The sequence below is a fragment of the Parasteatoda tepidariorum genome, chromosome 8, assembly GCF_982258835.1.
Source record: "Parasteatoda tepidariorum strain Cologne lab strain chromosome 8, Ptep-v5.0, whole genome shotgun sequence".
Classification (NCBI taxonomy): domain Eukaryota; kingdom Metazoa; phylum Arthropoda; class Arachnida; order Araneae; family Theridiidae; genus Parasteatoda; species Parasteatoda tepidariorum.
The window spans coordinates 86,438,164-86,459,560 of record NC_141762.1 but is presented as its reverse complement, the minus strand read 5'-3'; the positions used below and the strand labels follow the sequence as shown (position 1 = coordinate 86,459,560).

The following is a 21,397-nucleotide window of genomic DNA, read 5'->3' as shown; positions in this document are numbered from 1 at the left end:
TTTTTTGGGGGGGGGGGGATTTGAGTAGACTTAGTCTAAAAGAATAATCTAAATTTTTTTTTTTTTTTTTACTATATATAATTATAGACAGTTTTTACTCATATTTGTTAAGTTCTAAGACTAATTTATGTTCAGAAAGACGAATGGAAAAGCAAAACTAGAAGAATTTTAACTAGATTACTTTATACTGAACCATAAGTTTTGTACTTCTGATTTTTTTTTTCTTAAATTTTTTATTTATTTTTTTTTAACTGAGAATTTTTGTTTCGTTTTTACTGTTTTTCCGTTTTAGTTATAGCGCAACATTTTAACGAAGTATTTCTTACAGGCTTAATTCTTTTACTGTTTTTTTTCTAGTACAGTAAGGAGAAGCCCGGATTCTCAATGTTATAATTGCATTTTAGAACTGTGAAGAAGAAAAAATTTCTGTTTATCTTTTTTTGAAATTCTCTTTTCACTTTATGGGCGTTTTTATTATGGGATCTCTTTTGACTGAGAAGTGTAAAAAACTTTTCTTGGCTTGGTTTTCCAGGTTCTTCGTTCATTCAAAGCTATTAAACAAAAAATCTCACTTTTTGTGATGAGTGATCAAGCTGTTTTGATTCAGACCATGAAATTCTTCCTTTCATTTGTTATTTTCAGCTTCTTTTTCCCCCCATCATTTTTCCTCTTTTTGCTTTTTTTTTTTTTTTTTTTTTTTTTAAATCTTGATCTAATGTTTTGATGTATTTCTGAGCTTGTTAAGAAGCAGCCAAGACAACAAGTTCCCATTGTAAATCCCTGAATTGATAAAAAGATCAAGTGCTGATAACTTGGATTTTTTTAACAGGGCTTTTCAAGTGATTAATTACTAATTCATTTCTGCAAAGTTATAAGTTTTGTTTAATTAAAACTGAAGTTTTGCTATCTAAGTCTTTCTATTTATATAAATATTTTATTGGATCATATTACACAATAATCTATATATAAATATTTTTGTGAAATATGATTAAATGATGCCAATTTTCCAAACAAGCTATAAATGATCAGAAGTATAACAGCACAGTATATACAGTTAGCATAAATGAAATTCAAATAAGCGCAATTTTAAGGTGCATATACTGCTTAATTCTAGATAAGTATATAATATTAATAAAAGTATGCATGGATTTACTATTAAATAAAATAACACTTTGATATCGTTACTAAATAAAAATTATTACACTCAAATCTTATACTTTGTTATATATTGATACAATTAAATTGATTACTCAATGCTCTAACTTTTTCTTAAATTAAAACTAGCCCTTATTGCCTTCTTATCATCCTGCAATTGTACTACTAAAAAATTTTGCTTACAGCATTTCTGATTTGAATTATGTTCTTTTACTTTTGTTTGTACATTTTCTTTTACTGAGAGAAGATTTAGTTTCACAATAACTTGTTGAAAGAGAGGAAAGATGAGATTTCTTTCCTACTGTTATTTCTCGTTTCTATCAAAAAACATTTTAAAATTGTTTTTAGAAATGCTTAAAGAGTAAAAAAAAAAGAAAAGATTTAGGTATTTAGTAGTGGTCATTTTAAATGTCAAAGAAATTTCAATGTTGTCATATATATATGATTCTGTACATGAAAAATTAATGGCTGAAAACCACCGATTCCACTGGTCAGTGACTTTTTGATGGGCACATGTAGGAAGAACCTAAATCAGCTGCAAAAAATTTTTTGTTAATGTATTCATTTCAGGAAATTAAGGAAAACGTATTATAAATTTGATGGCTAGAGCGTTTTTTCAGTGAATGATTTTTTTTTATTTTTTAGGTGCTAAAATGTCTTCCCGATATGCTGTATTACTTTCATTTGGAATTAATATTTTTGTAAGTAAAGTATTTGGCCTGATATCTAAATTAGTTATTTAACTTAAGATGGGAGTCAACTATGTATGGCTTACTTGCCAAATACGACCCCTTTAACCCATTGACTGCAGGAGGATTATGTTATTTTTTCTTAACGTAGAGTGAATAGAAAAACAAGTAACATGCTAGTAAGATGTTTGTCATTATAAGTAGCTCTCAAAATTTCACCTCCGTGAGAATGTGAGGTATTTGCAGTCAATGGGTTAATAGAATTTATTATTTGCAGCTTTGCACTAAGTTCTAAGAATTATTTTATACACTTTAGAAGTAAAATAAGTAAAATGTCGTATTTATTTGCTATACTTTAACTTATCTTTTTGAAAAATTTAATTTTGCTTAGACAGTTGCTGGTACACTTCGCATGTATGTCACTTTCTTTTTTTATATCTACCCAAGAAAGCGCAATGCAATCATTGAGAAAAAATTGTATTAAAAGAGATAACAATGATTGGCCTATAAAGTGAAAGAATTTCCATAATGTCGCTTTGAATTTTTGTTCAAAATTTCTTTTGGTACAATACTGATTGAGAACATCTATTATTATTATTTATTTTTTTTAAATAGTGATTTTTACTTTCCGACAATTGCATGCATCTAAAGAAAACAACAATAAGAGTAAAAAGAATCTAAAAAAAGTTCTTAATTTCTATTTTTTTTTTTTTTTTTTTTTTGTAAGACTGTCTATAATTTTTTTGCTTTTATGAATGATTAATTGTTAGAACTAACTGGTAAATGAGGAACTACAAAAGTTTAAAATTGTTAGAAATCTGAGCATATTTTTTGCGAGACAGCCTATTATCTGTTTTGCTTTCATAAATCTTTAATTTATGGAACTATCTGGTAAACAAGGGTCTATAAAGTTCAAAATTTCTTGAAGTATAATTTTTTTATAAGCCATCCTATTATGAGTTTCTCTTTTCTGAATACCCAATTGTTGTAATTAACCTTAATATGTAGTGCAACTTTGCTTTTTTTTATTTAAAACTTTTTCTCTGTAGAGTTTTTACTATCAAATCTTTTTTAAATTTTTTTTTACTAAGCCAGCTATTCTGCTTAACCGCTATAGAGTGTCAAATATACTGAGAATCCTAAGGGGGTGTGAAAAAAATAGTTCTTGCTTTCCCAGGATGTGTAATTTCCCCATCACCAAAAATAGGGTGGGGGTGGAGAAAGGGGAAAAATAATACCGCATATCTATAAAGGCAAAATTGAGTGAAACTTCTTTTCATTGCAAGCAGAAGGAGAAAATATTTATGATTTGAAATTATATGGAAATTTTGATTTTAAGTCTTGGATGAATTATTATAACTGAATTAATTAATCATAATCAATCGCCTAATTATAAATTAATAAGTTTTTACACATAAAGTGGGGATCTGTATTACAGTACAGAACCCGTTATCCGGAAATCGGAAAACCAAAAAACCGGAACGAACTTCGATAAATTTTCCCAAAATTTTTTTATAAAATTTTTTTTTCCCTATACGATTTTAGGATTTTTCTTTCTTTTTTGATAGATGTTTACCTTACCATCATTTTGGAAATAATCATTACTGTATTACTTCATCGTTTTTTCTATTTTTTTCAAATTATTTCCAAATATTTTTTTTCTTTTAGTTGGGTTTAATAATAAAAATACGGCTTTTTGTAGCGATTCAGAAAACCGGAAAAATCAGTTATCCGGAATAGCGATGGTCCCGATCGTTCCGGATAATTGGTTCCCTACTGTATTTTAAACAGGGCACATTTTTGTTAAATAAGACCCTGAAATTCCGAAGCACAGGGTACTGAGGACCTGTAATTTCGAAAATCTAGCAGAATCACTTTTAAAGATTTATAATTATTGCAGAGGTTTATTTGTTCATTTTCCTTTTAGATAAAAGTTTGCTGAAGTCAAAAGGGAAGATGTCAAGCTCAATGTCTGAGGCAAATCTGGAGAAAAAATTCCAGACAGCAACTAACACTCAGGATAGCATACAGACACTCTCACTGTGGGTTTTGCATCACAAAGCACATCATCAGAAGATTGTTGGCTCTTGGATGAAAGTCCTGCAGAAAGGTTAAAATTTTTACAATTTTTCCAAATATTGGTTTATTTTGTGCTGATAAATTTAAACTTAGAAGAAAATGCAAATTTTTCTGGTCCTCTTTTGGAGATATATAGTAGATTTACTTGTGTCTCAACTTTAAATGTCTTGTTGTTACAGTTATTGTTAATAAAAAATTTAAACAGCAATATTGGATTAAATAATGGTTGTACATTCAATTTTGCTATAGTGTATGGAACATGCACAGTGTACAAGATTAAAAAAAAAGAAGAAAGAATCACCCTAAATAACTTTTACTATAATGATTAGATTTTCATGTACTAGCGACTCACTCTTAATGGTTCATTTGGGTGACCTTAAGTATGCTAATTAATACAGACAAAGTTTATGAAATCAGACACAATCACAAAATTTCTCAAAATCAACATACTTTTTTCCCCGATCTAACCCTCAAAATATAAGAGGTGACGACAATCAGGGAAATATGGTCTCAATAGTTTGGTCAGGAGAGCAGTCCAAAGTTTGCACCCCTTAATGTTAATTTTACTTATTTTGTCATATCTTTATTATAAGGGGATATCTATATTATAAAGGGGATTCATATTTTATGGGGATCAATAAACGTTTACACTCAATTGTAAAATGCATTTATCTAAAGATCATTCCACGTAAAAATAGTTTTTAGCTATTATTTATTTATTAATAGTCGAAAAATTATCTGATAGTTATAGATTATAATTATAAAATAAAGTTTTATAAAATCTGAAATTTGCTGTCTTCAAAAATTAGATTTTTGTTTCCAAGGTACACTTATCGTCTGTTTATTTTTCTTTATTGTTTTTTTTTCTCTCTTTACATTGCAATGAAAATCCTACATCACACATTTAAAATAATATTTTATGTCCTTTTTTTCCAGCAAAAATCAGCCATAGATTGACCTTATTTTACCTAGCAAATGATGTTGTGCAGAACAGTAAAAGAAAAGGTTTCTTGCAATTTGTGAATTCCTTTGCTGAAGTTCTGAGAGAAGCCACCTTGTTAGTTAGGTATAAATTTATTCTTAATTTATAAAATTTTTGAAAAAAATTATAAAATTTTAAAATATGAAAATTTTTAAATTTTTTTTCTTATAAAATTTTTGAAATTCCTTGTTCTGTTTTTTATGATGACTTAACATTTATTTTGTTAAATAAATTAATTTTGTTACTGTAAGTAAGGGCCAGTCGGCATTTTCTGTGTTTTTGGGGAACTGGCTTTTAACAGATGGTTTTAATGTCTAGAACTGTTCAAAATTATATATCAGTGTCATGAGAAACTGAAATTCATGTATTAATTGTGCTTTAAAAGGGTTTTCAATGTCAACACTCATAAATAAGTGGAATTATAATTAAATTTTATTTGACTTTAATTTAATAAATTTATAAAATTACATTGTTAAAATTTAAAGTTCAGCATAAAATTAAAAGCTCGACATCTTTTAAGGTTCCACAATTGAGAGCATATTTAAAACAAATTAAGATTATTTTAATTTAAATTTAATTTTAAAATTTTTTTAACTGTTTTGTGTTATGAATATAAAACTTACTGTTTATAATTTAATTTTGAATATTTTATTTCTAAAGTTAAAATCCTTTTAGTAATTATAGTTTAGTTTAAAAGTTGTTAATTTAGTATGATCTGTTAATATTTTTCTTAATTTCTTAAACTTTAGCATTTTTAAAATACATCTATTGCATGATCTAACTGAGGACAGACAGTTTTAGACAGATTAGGTTTATGGATTATATCTTTATTTCTAAAACCTTCCCAACTTGTAATTAAACTCTTTTGTGCCCTTTTGTAGAGATGACAGCATTAGACCTTCCATCCAACGAGTTTTCAATATTTGGGAACAAAGAAATGTCTACACTCCTGAGTTTATTGCAGATCTCAGGGCTATTTTGGGTAATTTCTCTATTTATATGCTATTGTTTTGTCTGAATTATTTTTTGATAATACCTACTGTTACCAGGGTTGGTTTTTTGCCGGCAGAAACTGGTTATAACCGGCAAAAACTGGCAGAAACTAAAAAAATTTCTATATTAGTTCTAGTAATTGTCTAATGACATTTTGTTTAAGTAAACTGAAAAATGTAACTGTAACAAACTTTTTGATTCATTGTTTGTAAATTTATATTATTTTGTTTACATTCAATATAAAGAGTGCAGTATATCAAATATTTATGTTAAATAAAGAATAAAGTAATGTAATAATAAATATAAATGCTAGATTTTAGTTTTATATTAAACTCTGAAAGTCAGTAATTATTATCTTTTAACTGAATAGAGCTATTCTCAAATAGTTTTTTTCTTACAGACATAATTTGCATGACAACAATCCAATTATTATAAAAGTAGCAGTTTTAATCTTTACTGTATGTTAGAGGCAATATAATTGGTTAGAATGTAAACAGCAATTTCAGTGGTTAAAATATTTGTAAATTGTACGTTGTTTAACAATTAATTGTTTTTTTCTATGAATTATCCATTGTATGTCAAACTCAGTACTTACTTTTATGTCATTTTCTGAATTTCTGCCACAAATGTGGCTGAAAAGGGTTTCTGCCATGCCAGTTTTAACCAGTTTCTACCAGTGGCTTTAACAATCTTGGCAGAAATTTGCCAACCTTGACTGTTACCTGATTGAAAACTTCACTCGCTTCAAAAGTATAAAAATAGAAAATAAATTTTTGAGTCGAATGAAGTTTTTATCAGGTAATATCTTATCGCTTCAGTTTTTTTTGGAATTATTTATTTAATACTAGCTACTGTATTAAATTTTCCAATAGGCTACTTTTTTAATTAGGTATTTTTCAAATTTCTGTAGATTTTTGAGAATTGTATAAAATTTCTGAAAAGCATTGAACAAGACATGTTTTTTTCCCCTTAATTATATATATTCTTTAATTATAATTTATTATAAACTTAATTATTCCTTTATGGGACGAAATATTTAATACGTTTCAGAAAAGTTTATTTGTCAGTTACAAATATTTTGCAAATTAACATGCTTATGTGTATAAAAGATGCTTTTTTTTACCATTTCATTTTGGCAGCTATGATCATTGTTTCATGTTGTTTGTTTTAACTATTGATGGTATCCTTTTTCAGCTAACAGTAAAGTTCCAGCATCTGCACCAGCAAAATTACTTGCACAGTTTAAGGTAAATGCTAATTTTTTAGTCTATTAATGCATTTTGAAAAACTCATACAAAAACTTAATTTGTGTTGTAATTTAAATGTAAGTCAGATTATTGTATCTGAACTATCAAATTTTTCTAATTATTTATAACATTTTCTGTACGAAAGCTTTCATTTATGAAAATTTTTGATGAGCCATTTGATTTACATGAATTTATGGAACTGTTTAGAATTTAAATGTATTAAATTCTGAACATGTTTCCTAATGTTTTTTTTTTTTTTTTTGCCGTTTAATGCTTTTATTTACCATAAAATTTGTGTACCAAATTTTGATTTTAGAATTTTTTGATGGAGTAATAACTTGGTCATAATATGTAATTTTTAGATTTTAGTTAAAGGTCTACAACATTTTCTTGAATTTAAAATGTATAAATTTAATTTCTTTTTTGAAATATTCTCCAGTGTTTTTCTTTCAAAAAGTTTTATTATGTTATCTGTGCAAAGTAGTTCAAATGTCAGAATGATTTAAGTTTTTTACTCAATGTCAGAAATATTATTTTTAGTCCTGTGATTGAGTATATAGTTGTTTGACATTTTAGTTTAAAATTTATGCTTAAATAAGCAAAAAATATATCAGTGTAAAATTATACTTATAAGGAAAATATGAAGATACTTTTATACTTTCTATCTCTTCCCTTTTTTTTCTTTTTTTTTTCGTATAATTTATGTGAGAAAAGAATTCTTTTATGTCACACTAAAGCTGCACAGTGTGATTTTGGCGGCGATGTGGGAAACATCTCTAAAAATTATCTGCAGATATGCAATCATAATTTTGATCCCCTGTGAAAGAGCTGGCTTACCAGCTTTGATAGTCTGATGACCTGTGCACAAAATTGAGCACTTTACTGTAGAACAGTTTAACAAGGACCTATACAGCGCCATCATTGGTCCTTACTGGTCCCCCATTGATCACTAAGACTGATCTAAGCATTTGCCCACCTGCACACTGACCGCAGCCAGTGATGCTAGATTTAGGTGATCTACTGGGAACTATACCTTACGATCATTCCATTATGGAACATATAGGAAAGTATAAAAATATTGCATACATTTAGGAACTTTTGGTATTGTCATTTGTTTCTAAAAAAAATTTTTAAAAATTCTACATTTTAAGCATAAGTTTTTTTATTTGTTTTAACTCTGAGTTGTATGTTAGTTAAACTTTTCAGAAAAATACAAGTTTTTGATTTTTTACATCATCATCAATTTTTGTTTAAACTTTAACCCAGTTTTAATTTATGATATATTTTTTTGTGTACTAATAATTGAAAGGTTAAAATCAATGACAAGTTTTTCTGTTGTAAGTCCTTATTCTGTTGCATAACTTATAAAAATGATACATTAAATGTCATATTTTTATTTATTTTAGCCTGACTCTGTTATCAATAAAATAAGAAATGTCTCTAAACTTGATGTGGAGATAGATAAAAAGATGAAAAGTATAAATCTGAGTAAACTTAAGGCAACAGATGCTGAAATAGTTCAACAATTCAAAGGTGGGTTATATTTATGGTACCCTTTTTAATATATCTTTAAATTTAAAAAAAAAAAAAATAAGCAATTTGAAAACTTTCTTTCAACTCATTTGACGATGTATACTTCCTTCATTTCCAATAAGTTTATGGATTTACTGTTTGTGCTCTTTTTCATTTATTTTAATTTTATGTTAGTTGCAGTCAGGGTTAGAGTTTTTGCTGGCAAAAGGGGTTTTTTGCCAGGACAGTGGTAAAAACCGGCAGAAACCAAATTATCTAAATTGCTGATTAAATACTATTACAAAATGCTTGAAACAAATTTAAATCAATCATAAGGAATAATAATTTTGATACATAAGAGAGACATAAGAAAGCTAAGATGAATGTTTTATTAGATAGATTTTGATAGTCACCTCATTTCTCAATATTATTTTAAAATGCAAACAAAACCACACAATTTAAATTCCCTTGATCCTTTTAACTCACAAACCAGTTCCCCTTGACTTCACACAAAAAAAGGCGGGTGGTATTAGTTATACTCATCTTACACTTACTTAAATGAAATATTAATACATTATGATTTAATTATGGAATAATAATTTTGTTAATTTTTTTTTATTATATATATTTATAGTATATATTTCAATTTCAGGAATAATTTTGTATCAAGAATGTGTTTTTATCCTCTCGGAAAATATAGGTTTTTGCCACTTTGCTTGGCAAAAACCTGTTTTTGCCAGGACGGTTTTTACCGGTTTTTAAACTGGTTTTTTCCACCTGCGGCAAAATCTTGCCAACCCTTGTTGCAGTAAAATATATTTTATAATAATTTGCGCAATTTATTTAACAATTTTATCATAATTTGGCAACTAAGTTGGCTGAGCAACATTTGATGACATCTCCAAATATTTTTTATTATGACAAAAGGTAAAAAAAACTCTGCATTGTACTATTATGAAAGAAGCTCAGCCTTTTTTAGACCCTTGGAGCATTTATTGATTGGAAAAAATTATTTATTAATTCTTTTCCTGTACTCATGATTAATTATTATATTGTACAATTTTGAGGAAGAAATCTTTGAAAGCCTCTAAAATTCACCTCTTGTTTTAAAATAGAAGCTTTTGGTGTGGGAAAGTATTCAATTGCCTATGTAATGCTTCCATATCTATGAAACTTTCTGACTAGACTTAGAGGTAAAAGCACTATTAGGTGGTGCTAAGCACCAACAGCCACCCACCGACTTAGCTATAAGCAGGCCTTGAACATTTACGTTAAACTTGGTTGAAGTCTTAAATCTGTCTTGTTATTTGTTTTACTTGTTGCTTGAACTAAAGCAATTATATTCTAATTCAAGATGAACAGAAGTTATACTATTGAGAATTTATTATTCTGTTGGTTTTATCAATCTAATCTAAAATTTTAAAAATGGTTAAAAAGTTTTTAAGATGTTAAAATGTGTCTGAGTAGATATTTTTGCTCTCTAAATAAATAAATGGTTAACGTCTGTATGTATGTAAGAAATAAATATTTTTGGTTGGGCTAGATTTATTGCAGTCAACATGTATATTTTTTATTAATCTATGCATATATATTTTTTACTGATATTTTTTATGTTTAGTAATATTAAATACATTTTTAGTTTTATGAAATAAAGATTTATCAGTTATATTAAAAACGCTTTTAGATCGAATTCATGGTCAAAAGTTTAAACGAGACTTTGATGACAGTGTCACTCGCCTGGAGGAGTTGATTAAGCTCTTAGAAAAAGAAATGACTGAGCGGGCTGAACTTATTCTGTTACTTGAACAAAGTGAAATCTATTATGACACACAAAAAGGAGAAGCAAAAATAGTTGCTAATGTGAGTATATTTTTGTCACATGCCTGAAAAATTGGAACCTTTTTAAAACATTTGTCATTAATTCCATAAAAAGTAATTTATTAAAAAGTATTAGTTTTTCTCACTTTTAATAAAATTCCGTTTTTGTTTTCAATTAAATAAAGAGAAAAATTCAGCCTTTTCAAAAAAGGTTTCTCTTTTTTTTTTTTTTTTTTTAAATTCTCAAAGACCTTTTTTTTTTGTTGCTTTTTCTTATTTAAACAAAAGTGGTTTAAAATCCCACATTGTGATTCATAATTACACAAATTAAAATTATCCATTGTCATTTGTATTCACATGTTGCAATTCGTATTTACAAGATTTAACTTTACGCATTTTGATCTGTTACACAATTTAAAATTACCCATCATGATTCATAATCATGGTTTAAAAATCTCACATCAAGACTCATGCGATTTCAAAATAACATATTGGTATTCGTACTCTCAACCTGTCAAAACAAAAAAGCTCACACCAAGATTTGTATTTGCATGATCTATAAATCTCTCTTGTCGAAAATATTTATTCACGTGATTTAAAAATCACATAACAAGATTCGTGTTTGCACAATTTTAAAAAAAATTCAGTCTGATGTTTTTTATTAAAACGTTTAAAGATATATGCTATGGTTTAAGCTTCCTGCATACACTTTTTTCTTGCTCGTATTTCAGGTCTTTTTTAAAGTATTTAAAATATTTTTTACACCTAACATTTTAGGAGTGTTTTTTTTCTTCTGGTTTTTTCGTTTTTTTTACAAATTTTTTTCTATTGTTGATTAATATTTTTCATTGTATTTGTTTGTTTTTTAAATTTATTTTATGAATAAAATAAAAAAAAATGTGATTTTCTTTCACATAATATATGAAAATATCATAATGAAATGAAATAGTGATTCTGAGTAAACAATAAGGAATTAATTTGCTTATAGATTCGTTAAATATTTTCTATTTAGCTTGTTAAATCGTCTTTTTTCTGTACCTAAACTAATGTGCTAATTTTAAATTTTGATTTTAAGTTTGTCACATTGCTATGGTTCAGTTTTCCAATGCTGTTATAATTTTCCACTTTTGAATTATTTTTATAAGAATTTAATGTGTTGGTGTTGCTTATTATTTATTCTTCAAAATCATATTTTTAACATAAATAGTTAAATCTTTGCCTGTTACTGTTGTGTTTTGATCAAATAAACTCTAAATGTTTTGTTTGACTATGCAGTATTATACTTATAAATCTAAAAAATCTGTTTTTATTTATTTTTTATACTTAATCTACAGATGTAAGATTAGTTGTATGGAATATAAAGTAAAAGCATCAGATTTTAACTATTTTTGCAGATGCGACAAAAATATAATTTATACATTTTATTTATTTATTTTATTTTTTTCATCAAGAGACAGAAGCAAATGTTACCAAAGTACTATTGTTAAACATTTTTATTAGCATTTAAATAAAATTTTTAAAAAGTACGAATGAGCTGACAATTTGAAAAAGGTGCGTAAAAAATTTAAATGTATGGTTTCCTGCATTCTGTTTATGAAATTTTGCTATGGTTAAAGAGAATTAGATAATTTATTTTAAAAAAAGTTTTAAAATGAGTAACAAAGAATGTCAATATGAAGGTGTTTTCAAAATAATCATTTATAAATGAGCTTGTTAGATATTTATGAGTGAATGAGTCATTTATAAATAAGTTTTATTAATGTTGAAAATACCTCTGATAAATTTCCTAATTCAATAAAGTAATTTATTCCTTTTTTTTTTTATACATTTGCTGCGAATCTTATATTTCCATTTCCTTCAGGCTTTCTATTGATTTTTCAAATGATAAGTTATACTTAAGTCACCCAATTTAAACAGTTATGTTTTTGAGCATCATAAGTTTTGAGATTTGTATAGCTTGAATCTCTTTATGACCAATATTGTAGTTATTTATGGTTACCTTAAGGTGTATCATCCTTAATGAATTTAGTGCCTTTAAATGTTATTTTTACATATCTTAATATTACACATGCAGGATATATTATACATACATATAATACCATGGGCTACTAAAATGCAATTTTTTGCCTGAAAAGGCTTAGAAAGAAAAGCAATTATTTTCAGGAAAAGGAGACTATTGAGAGACTTTTCTGTACTCCTAGCTTTTTTTTAATTTTTTTTTCCTTAAATTTTTTAGTTTTCTTTTTTTAGCAGGAGCTTCTAAACTATTTTTTTCTTAAAAAATATAAAATTAATTCCAAATTTGAGTAATCACTTTTTAATTCGTTCAATTTGCACAGATTCCATTAAATCTTCTTCGTTTCTCGATCGCCTTTTCAATGATTATTTCTACAAAATTCCGCACAATTTTTAAAAATCCATCTTTTAATACGATATTACAATACGTGAATTTCACATTTGAGTAATCACTTTTAACAATGTATATACAGTGAAACCTCCTGTTATGGACACTCCTACAAAACGGACGCCTCTCAATACGGACATATTTTTAATTCCCCGGGAATCTTCTATGAATAAACCATTACGTACATTCTCCGCAAAGCGGACACTCCCGTAACCGGACGCGGACAGTCATTTTGATCCTGAAACGTTGTTTTTTATCTCTACAAACCGGACACTACTTTTTCTAAATGAATTGCAAGCAAAAAAAATTCAACTTTACACCATTTTTAAAGCATGTAAATAAAACTTTTTGCCTTATCCATAACTAAAAATATTGTTAAGCTATTTCACCACCGAAAAATCAATCTGTCTCCTGTCACCTTGCCTTATCTTTGTAAAGAAAGGAGAGAAAATGGTACTGCACTCCTGAAATAATTCTGACATCGGCATCTTTTGATCTTTTCATCTGGACCACACAGGTTATGAGACCCCTCAAGTTGAAATGACTTCTCTCAATGCTTCTTCCCCATTGAAAATTTCTTTAATTTTCTTATCAATTTGAAGACTGTATTTAACACAACTGGGGTAAAAAAAAGAGAACAGAAGTATAATCTTTGAGGTGTTTATGTAAATAAAACATTTATTCAGGCACTTGATAGCTGATCAATTGTGAATAATCATCTCCATAGGTCGTCATGACTTACAGGTACGCATTACTTTTTTTTCTGTGAATTATGGGAGGTTTTTTTTCCCAAGAAGGTATTAACCATGTTCCCTATGAAATGATAAGTAGGTGTAAGAGGATGTGAACCTAATAATTGAAACGGATTGAGGACAGTACACTCCTATTTGGTATCATATGTCTAGCTTGAGTATCTATGCTAATAGGAAAATTATATTTATTTATCTGTAACTACATCCAGAATTATGTATTTATATCAAACTTCTTTATATATTCTTTTTTTATATTTATTATATAAAAAAGAATATATAAAGAATCTTGTTTTTTTATTTTTTTTTATATCTCTTTTATATATTTCTTATTGTTTAAATAAATATGCTTGTAGATATTTACGGTATCCTTGTAGATATTATTTAATTATTTCTACATCTTTGAGAATATTCTAAAAACAATTTACGGTGTTAAATTTCGTTATTAGGGTACCCTTCCCGTAAACGGACAAATTTTTTGGTCCCATGAATGTCCGCTTAACGGAGGTTTCACTGTATATAGTTGCTAAGCCAATTATTGATAAAAGGGAAAACTTTTAGAAATAGTGTTTTTTTTTTTAATGAAAAAGTCTTTTTTTTATGAATTCTAGTCATTTTCTGCTAATATACTAATTGTTTTGATATAAAAATTTATTGCTGGAACACAAACATTGATGTAAAAATTATCACATTTGGCACCAACTTGACTAAATGGACCATGTAATAGTCATTTTATAAAATTTTAATCATATTTTTGAAGAAATTTTGTTCTTATTTATTCAAGCATTTTCATCTTTTAGGCTACTAAAATCAGTTATTTCGTTCATTTTTTTTTTCTGTGGCAACGTTGCCACAGAAAAAGTTTATATGGAATATGTTATTACTTTTATGACTTAGAGAGATATTTTTATACAAAAATATAAAAATTTATTATATTAATTGTTATGACAGTTGCTAAGCTTTAGTTTGATGTTTATAAATAACTTGTTTTATATTAAATATAAGAAACATGATGTTACGTGTGAGGAACAGAAACTTTTCTATAGAATCAATTATGCTTGTAAATCTATAGTAAACTTACTTTAAGATTATAATTTTAAAAAATTTTTTTGTAAGAAAAAGTTATAACTTAGCTTTTAAAATTTGTTATAGGCTTACAAAAATTTTGGTGCAAGAATAGATAAACTTCAGAAAAAATTAGAGGAAATCCATTCTAATTTGCCTAGTCCAATACCCTCTCCGTCTGTGGATGCTCCCTCCCCTACCACCTCTGACCAAGAATTGGAATTAAAATTACCCAGTGAGAATCGTAAGTTAACATTTGTTACTTTTATTCTCTTTGCTTTACTTATTTTATTTCTTAGAATATTGTCATCTAATTCTTTAGTAATTTATTATTTTTATGATGGATCAGCTACCATTGCATCTTTTTGAATTTATTACATATTATTGTTTTTTATAATATTTAAGTACTGCAATATTTATAAATAATTATTTAAATTGTGAGCTTCGGAAAGCTTTTAAATGCTCACTTCATTCACCACAAAGTTTTTGACCCATCCACAAAAAAAAGGGGGGATCAACTGGGTTTTTTTATAAACATAATCAAAATCTGCCTTTATATCAATTATTTTTTATTTGACTTATAAATATCAATACATAATAAACAAATATACATAGCCCACTTTCAAAACTTAAGTGTATTTAGATAAATAGGTATGTAATTTTGAATTATTATAATAATTTTTCAACAACATCAAGAAAACATCTTCAACATCAAGAAAAATCGCTTTTTTTAACCAATAATTTAAGCTTTTTTTTTAATGTTATCTGTTTTTAACTGAGGAAGTGAAATTGCTGAAATAGCTTTTTGTAAATCTAATTAGTAAATAAGTTTTCAAAAACAAATAAAATAATCATATTTAAGGAGAAAATATTAAAAATAGAATTTTTTAATTCTTTTCAAAAAAATATTTTTGTTTTATAAAATAATCAAATGGATGGATTAAAATATTTTGTTAGTAATGTTTTAATGCTGCAAAACAATGAAATAAATAAAAAAAGTAATTAAATTTCAAGCAATGAGAAAATACTGAATAATATGAAATTAACGTTAACTTTGCTTTGCATTTTAAATTTTTATTTGATAATAGTTTTCATGAATGATTAATTATTTTATTTACTTTATTAATTGCTGAATTCCCAGCAAAAATTATTCTAAATACATTGTTTAAAGAACAATTCAAAAAACTATTAAGAAAATTGTTAAATAAACAGTAGTTATGTAGTTAGTTGACCTGTAAAAGACTTATTTATTTTTTTTTTAAAAATATTAAATTATAACTTAAGTATTTAAAAACAAATAAATAAAACAGGAAACAGCTTTTTCTCGGCCATCCGATATTATGCTTTTATTTCTAGTCGAGCAAGGAATTAATTTAAGATCCTAAGATTATTATGAAAGTTTTCTTTTTAACTAAAATTTTTCTCTTTTGAGTTAAAATTTTAAATTTGTCCCAAGAAGTGTTAAACTAGGTAATATCTTAAAAACTCCAATCAAGCACACCTAGATTGGATTAAAAATGTATTAAAAAAACTCTCTTTTACAATCCTAATTTAAAGGCAGTTTAAAGTCAGCTTTCTTAAAGTTGGCCATGCCATCAAAACTTGCTGACATAAATACACACACAGATATATTTGTCAATAAAATATGAAAGAAATAAATCGTTATGGTTTTCTTTTTATTTCTTTTTTATTCTTATTTCTTGCAGTGTGATAATTGATAAGTTTTGTTGTAACGAACTCCATTGACACAATTTTCTCAAAAATTACATTTTTTGATGTGTTTTTTTTTTTTATTTCTTGAGTGATTTGGATTTTAAGCATTAGCAAATTTTTAACAGTCAATTCAAATATGTTTTTTGGATTCCTACTAAATCAAATCTTTTTGCAGGAGCCTTAAGGAAAAGAAAATATATTAGCTTTATGACTGTTAATAGTCTGCAATTTAGCAACACTTTAAAAATTGGACTGAATTGCACGTTTTCGGAATACATGCATGAATTGCATTCCCTATGCTTTTTTCTGCTTGCTAGCTAGTTATGTCTCATTCCACTGTGAAAAGAGCCAATTTCTCAAAAAATGCATGCAAATTAAAAATAAAAAATTCTAGAAATGTAAATTTGTAGACCATTTCGATAAGAATTCTATTTTTATCAACGCGTTGCTGGTTTTTCTCTTTATATTCTCAGTGGTGTAAAGAAAACTATGATTTTAAGCAATTAAATTTAAGATCTATAGCTTCAGATCAGAAGCTTTAAATTTTAGAGTACATTTCATATCAGGCCATTTTTCTCTTGTATGTTTTAGACTTTTCCCATTCTATGTTGTAGCTTCCTTTTATTTCATTTTCTATTAATAACCGATGATCTCTTGAGCAGAAGAAGTCTCTTTTCATATACTTTACACTGCATATACTTTACATTGCATCAACTTTCACACTTTTCATTTATTTTTCATATGTACCACAAAAATTTTATGAAAAATATATTACATTTTAGTAATGTGTAATATTATTTTAAAATATGATTTTTTAACTTTAGTTTGAAAGAAATGATTGTTTTTGTTTGGTAAAGAGGGAAGTTCTGAATCTGTATGAATTTTCTACCATCTGGTTTTCTTTTTCTTAACTTTTAATGTAATTAATTGAGTAGTTTTGTAGAATATCTAGGTTTTATGTTACATTTTGTTTTCCTTAGTTGATCCTTTGTGCTGTTAAACATTTCTTAAGACAGGAGGAGAGGGCATGGTAGAATTCAGTATCTGCAGTTAAATGTGCTACAATTTGTTTTTTTCTGCTTGTTTGAGTTTTTTTTTTTTCTTTCTTATTAAGCCTTTGCTCATATTCTATTTTCAAAATTAAATTTTATAGATACTTATTTAGTACAACTGTATGGAAGACTAGTAACAAAATATTAACTGTAGGATTTTTTACTGTGAGTTCACATAGAAATATAAAAATACTTATGTCAAGAATAAACTTTAAAATACTTACTAATAATAAACTTTAACTAGTATTGTTTTGTTTTAAAATTATTCTGTTTTATTTTACTCTTCATTTTTGACAGCAAAAAAAATTACGCTTATAAGTGCACAGTTGTTTATGTTTCAAAACAATGAATAAGAAATTTGGCGTACATATTTCAGGATTTTGTTAGAAATATGGAAAGAGAAAAAAGAAGTTTATTGTTATAAAACACATCAAAAATATAGTAAAATTTTCCACATGATCTCTCCTAATTATTACATGAATATTATTATTACAATTTGCGTGAGAAATTTGACACCCTAAATTCTGCTAACGAGGGTACAACATTATAGACAAGTACTCTAAAGTGAACAGGTACACAACCAGATTTTGGTGTGCAAATATTGTAATTTTTATTTGCCTTTTTAAGTAAAAAAAATGCGAGAGTTAAAAATTATTTATTAGATTTTTTAGAGTTATATTTTGCTTAGATTTTTTACTCTAATTTTTAATGTTTCCGTAAGTGGCTGTTTATTAGTTACTTATGTCTTAATGTTAATTTTTTATAAATATTCTCTACGTTTAAATATTTAAAATAAATGGTGTAAAAGGACATCAATACGGCCTTTGTAGCAAAAGTGTATAAAAAATTTTTTTACTTAGATTTAATTAAAATAATTGATAGTAAATCTTGTTAAGACTTTACAAAATTAAGTCTTAAGCAAACTGGTGCAATAAATTGTTTAAAAAAAGTTTTTTTTTAATTGTTTTTTATTTTATTTTATTTATTTATTTTTTTTAATGGCGGGCACTTGGAACCATCGGTCCATTGCGGGTCCATTGGCCACAGAAAGTGCCAGAACTGCTAACTCTCTCTTCATTACCCTGTGGCGAAGCCACGGCGGTGGAGCAGCGTCGCCCATGTCACACTACCACAACCCGTTTATAGCGGATCACATTCACACACAAAGGAGAAAGGACATGCATGCCTTGCCCGGGATTCAAACCCAGAACCTTTCTGATGCAAGGACAGTTCCCTGCCCCCTACACAGGCCGGTCGGCTTTTAATTATTATGATAATAACAATTTAATTGAATGAAATATTGTTCAGAAATATGCTTTAAAACTACCCCTAAATTGCTTACTATATAGGGGCTCATAAAAAGAAATAACTTACATTTATCCTGTTAAGTGTAAAATCTTTAATTCAATAATCTTTCGCTGGGTGCATAATTAAAATCAAGCAATGACGTGTATGCATGTTGAATGCAGGGAAAGTAGTCTTATTATAAATTTTAGGAAAAGCTTCCTACCAAGATTCTTTTAACAGTCATATGTAGAACACTTTTTTTTAATCAAGATAAAGTAAATAGTGAGGAATAGTTTATAATCGAAAATAGTAAAAGCTTCTTTTACCTCCCACAAAAATAAGCAAAATGAAATAGTTTTACAACCAATTTTTCTTACTTTCATCCCTGCTTCAAAGGCAAGGAAGGGAGAGCTTTTGGATTGAATACTTTACTGTACAAGAATGTCTATAACTCTGCCTTGCGGTGAAAAAAATAAGCTTTGGCCCTGCTAATTATTTACATAAATCAATAAATCAACGCTCGCCTCCTAAGTCACGGTTTACATATGAGATGTGTTTCTGGCAGCGAGCCCCCTCTGCTGCTTAATATAAAATACTTAATTCTAGTGGTAATTTAAAGGAAACATATAATCTAATAATAGTCCTATTGTATTTTATTGAAATGTTGAGTTTTCATAGACAATCGTAAATTTACACAGCGAGTGTGCGTGTTATATGCATTAGAGTAGGAGTGCACAATCTGCCGCCTACGGGCCAATTGAGGCCCATCGACTGTTCGTGTGTGGCCCGCAGGAACTTCTGAGCACAATAAAAAAAACAATTCTTTTTCTTTGGTTTTTGTTTAAACATAAATTAAAATATGAAATTCAAATTTATATTACTCTAAAATGCTTATATTATTTGTACTTTCATTCTGTAAGCTTCTTTTTTGTTGGAATTTATATATCTCCCCCCTACAATATTGATGTGTATATGTATATATATTTGTTAAAATAATTATTTTGAAAAATGAAAGAGTTTTTTTTTTTTTAAATTATCCGTTTTTTTAGTTTTAAGTTAATTCAAATAATTAAAGGTATTTAATTTTTCTGCAAATATGTTATTAAGTTTACTAATAAAAATATTTAGTGCATAGGACACTAATATGTGTATAAAAATTATCATATTTGCCACCAACATCAATAAATATGCTTGTGGCCCTTTGTTAATCTACCTGCAGTGCAAGTGGCCCTTCACTCGAAAAGGTCGTGAACCGCTACATCAGCTTTAGTCTAAAGTGTAAACGGGACTAACACACTTAACTGGTTAAAAAGATTTATGGTTACATTCTTCCATTGACTGATTGTGCTTAAATAAGTATCTAACTGTTAAGGTGTTCTTGAATTGATTGTTTTTCTCACAATCAAGCATTAGAGAGAGACCTTGAAAATGCTCCATCCCCCGTCGGTTCTCCGGAAGGCTTGAACTTGCCTGAATCTGGCGAGGATGACGAAGCAGGCACCAAGACTGTCGGCAACCCGATACCTACTCTTTCTAATTTCTTTTCTCATGGTAACATTTTCCATTAACTTTGATGTTGCATGCTTTAGAAGTTGCCATCTTTTCCTTTAGCTGTTCAAATAGAAAATGGGTGTTACTTTGAAATTAATATTACAATTTTAATTATTTTTTCCTGTTTATTAATTGTTAGACAATGTTCCTTTTGTTGCTTTTTAAGTGGGAATTAGGAGAAGTATTCATATTTATTATGTATTCTAGAACTCATTATTAATATGCATAAAAATATAGAAAAAGCGTGGAAAATATTAAAGATTAATGAAATAAGAAGAGGAAAAATTATTTAAATAAAATATTTAAAAAATCTATATCTATATATTTAAAAACTGGAAAGGAAAAAAAAAAGATATAATCTCTACATCAGCTTTTTGATTATATCTGCAAAAGGGGGTGCTTTCTAATATTGTATCAATATAGCCAAAGTAAAATATATCAATACAATTGAGTGAGAAGCATTCAAAAAAACAAAAAAATTTAAACAGAATACATTAAGTAAAAAATATATCCCATAAAAAGCAGAACAAAACACGGTACGAAATTTTGTTCAAAAGAAGAGGTTATATCGTTTCTTTCTTCTTCTTTTTTTCCCGTCCTTTTAAATACATATTTTATAAATATTTTAATTTAATAATTTTTCTTCTTCCCTTTTCATTAATCTTTAATATTATCCTCGTTTTCTCTATATTTTTAACTTATTTTATGAGCAGCTTGCTATATACTTGCAGCTTATGTGCAATAAGTAAAACTTATTAATTTTTTTCTTTTTATACTTTTTGTCTTTATTGTGCTATGTTTTAGTGATTATATTTAATACAGCTTTAGCTCTTAATATTATCTACTATTAACTTACTTTAGTTTTTATTTTGTTTCCATTTTTAATTTGTTTTTCTAATTTCGTGTGTTTGGGACGTTGCTCTATGAGCCTATTTTTAAAAAAATTTGTTAAATATGCTGGGTAAAAAATATGTTAAATATTTAATTATTCTACATATTGTACCCGGTACGAAGAGCCTATTTCAGAGGAACCTTCGGATCGACATCCTGCTACTCTGAAAGCAAAAGATTTTTTTTAAATTGCATTCATTACTCCAATTT

At 27.2% G+C, this 21,397-nt stretch overlaps 1 protein-coding gene across 4 annotated transcripts in view; it reads left to right on the top strand.

The window, feature by feature from the left end:
* Nucleotides 1-21,397, top strand: part of LOC107456958 (uncharacterized) — a 28,348-nt gene that overhangs the window by 4,190 nt on the left and 2,761 nt on the right. The window contains exons 3-11 of one of the 4 annotated variants that reach the window (XM_071181130.2): nt 1,801-1,856; nt 3,772-3,954; nt 4,860-4,989; nt 5,787-5,887; nt 7,093-7,145; nt 8,552-8,678; nt 10,342-10,517; nt 14,781-14,937; nt 20,153-20,296. In XM_071181130.2, the coding sequence (XP_071037231.2) occupies nt 3,801-3,954; nt 4,860-4,989; nt 5,787-5,887; nt 7,093-7,145; nt 8,552-8,678; nt 10,342-10,517; nt 14,781-14,937; nt 20,153-20,296 (1,042 nt within the window). In that variant the 5' untranslated portion in view covers nt 1,801-1,856; nt 3,772-3,800. The remainder of the gene's footprint in view (nt 1-1,800; nt 1,857-3,771; nt 3,955-4,859; nt 4,990-5,786; nt 5,888-7,092; nt 7,146-8,551; nt 8,679-10,341; nt 10,518-14,780; nt 14,938-20,152; nt 20,297-21,397) is intronic. The other 3 variants (XM_071181129.2, XM_043044817.3, XM_016074957.4) reach the window with 3 other exon arrangements.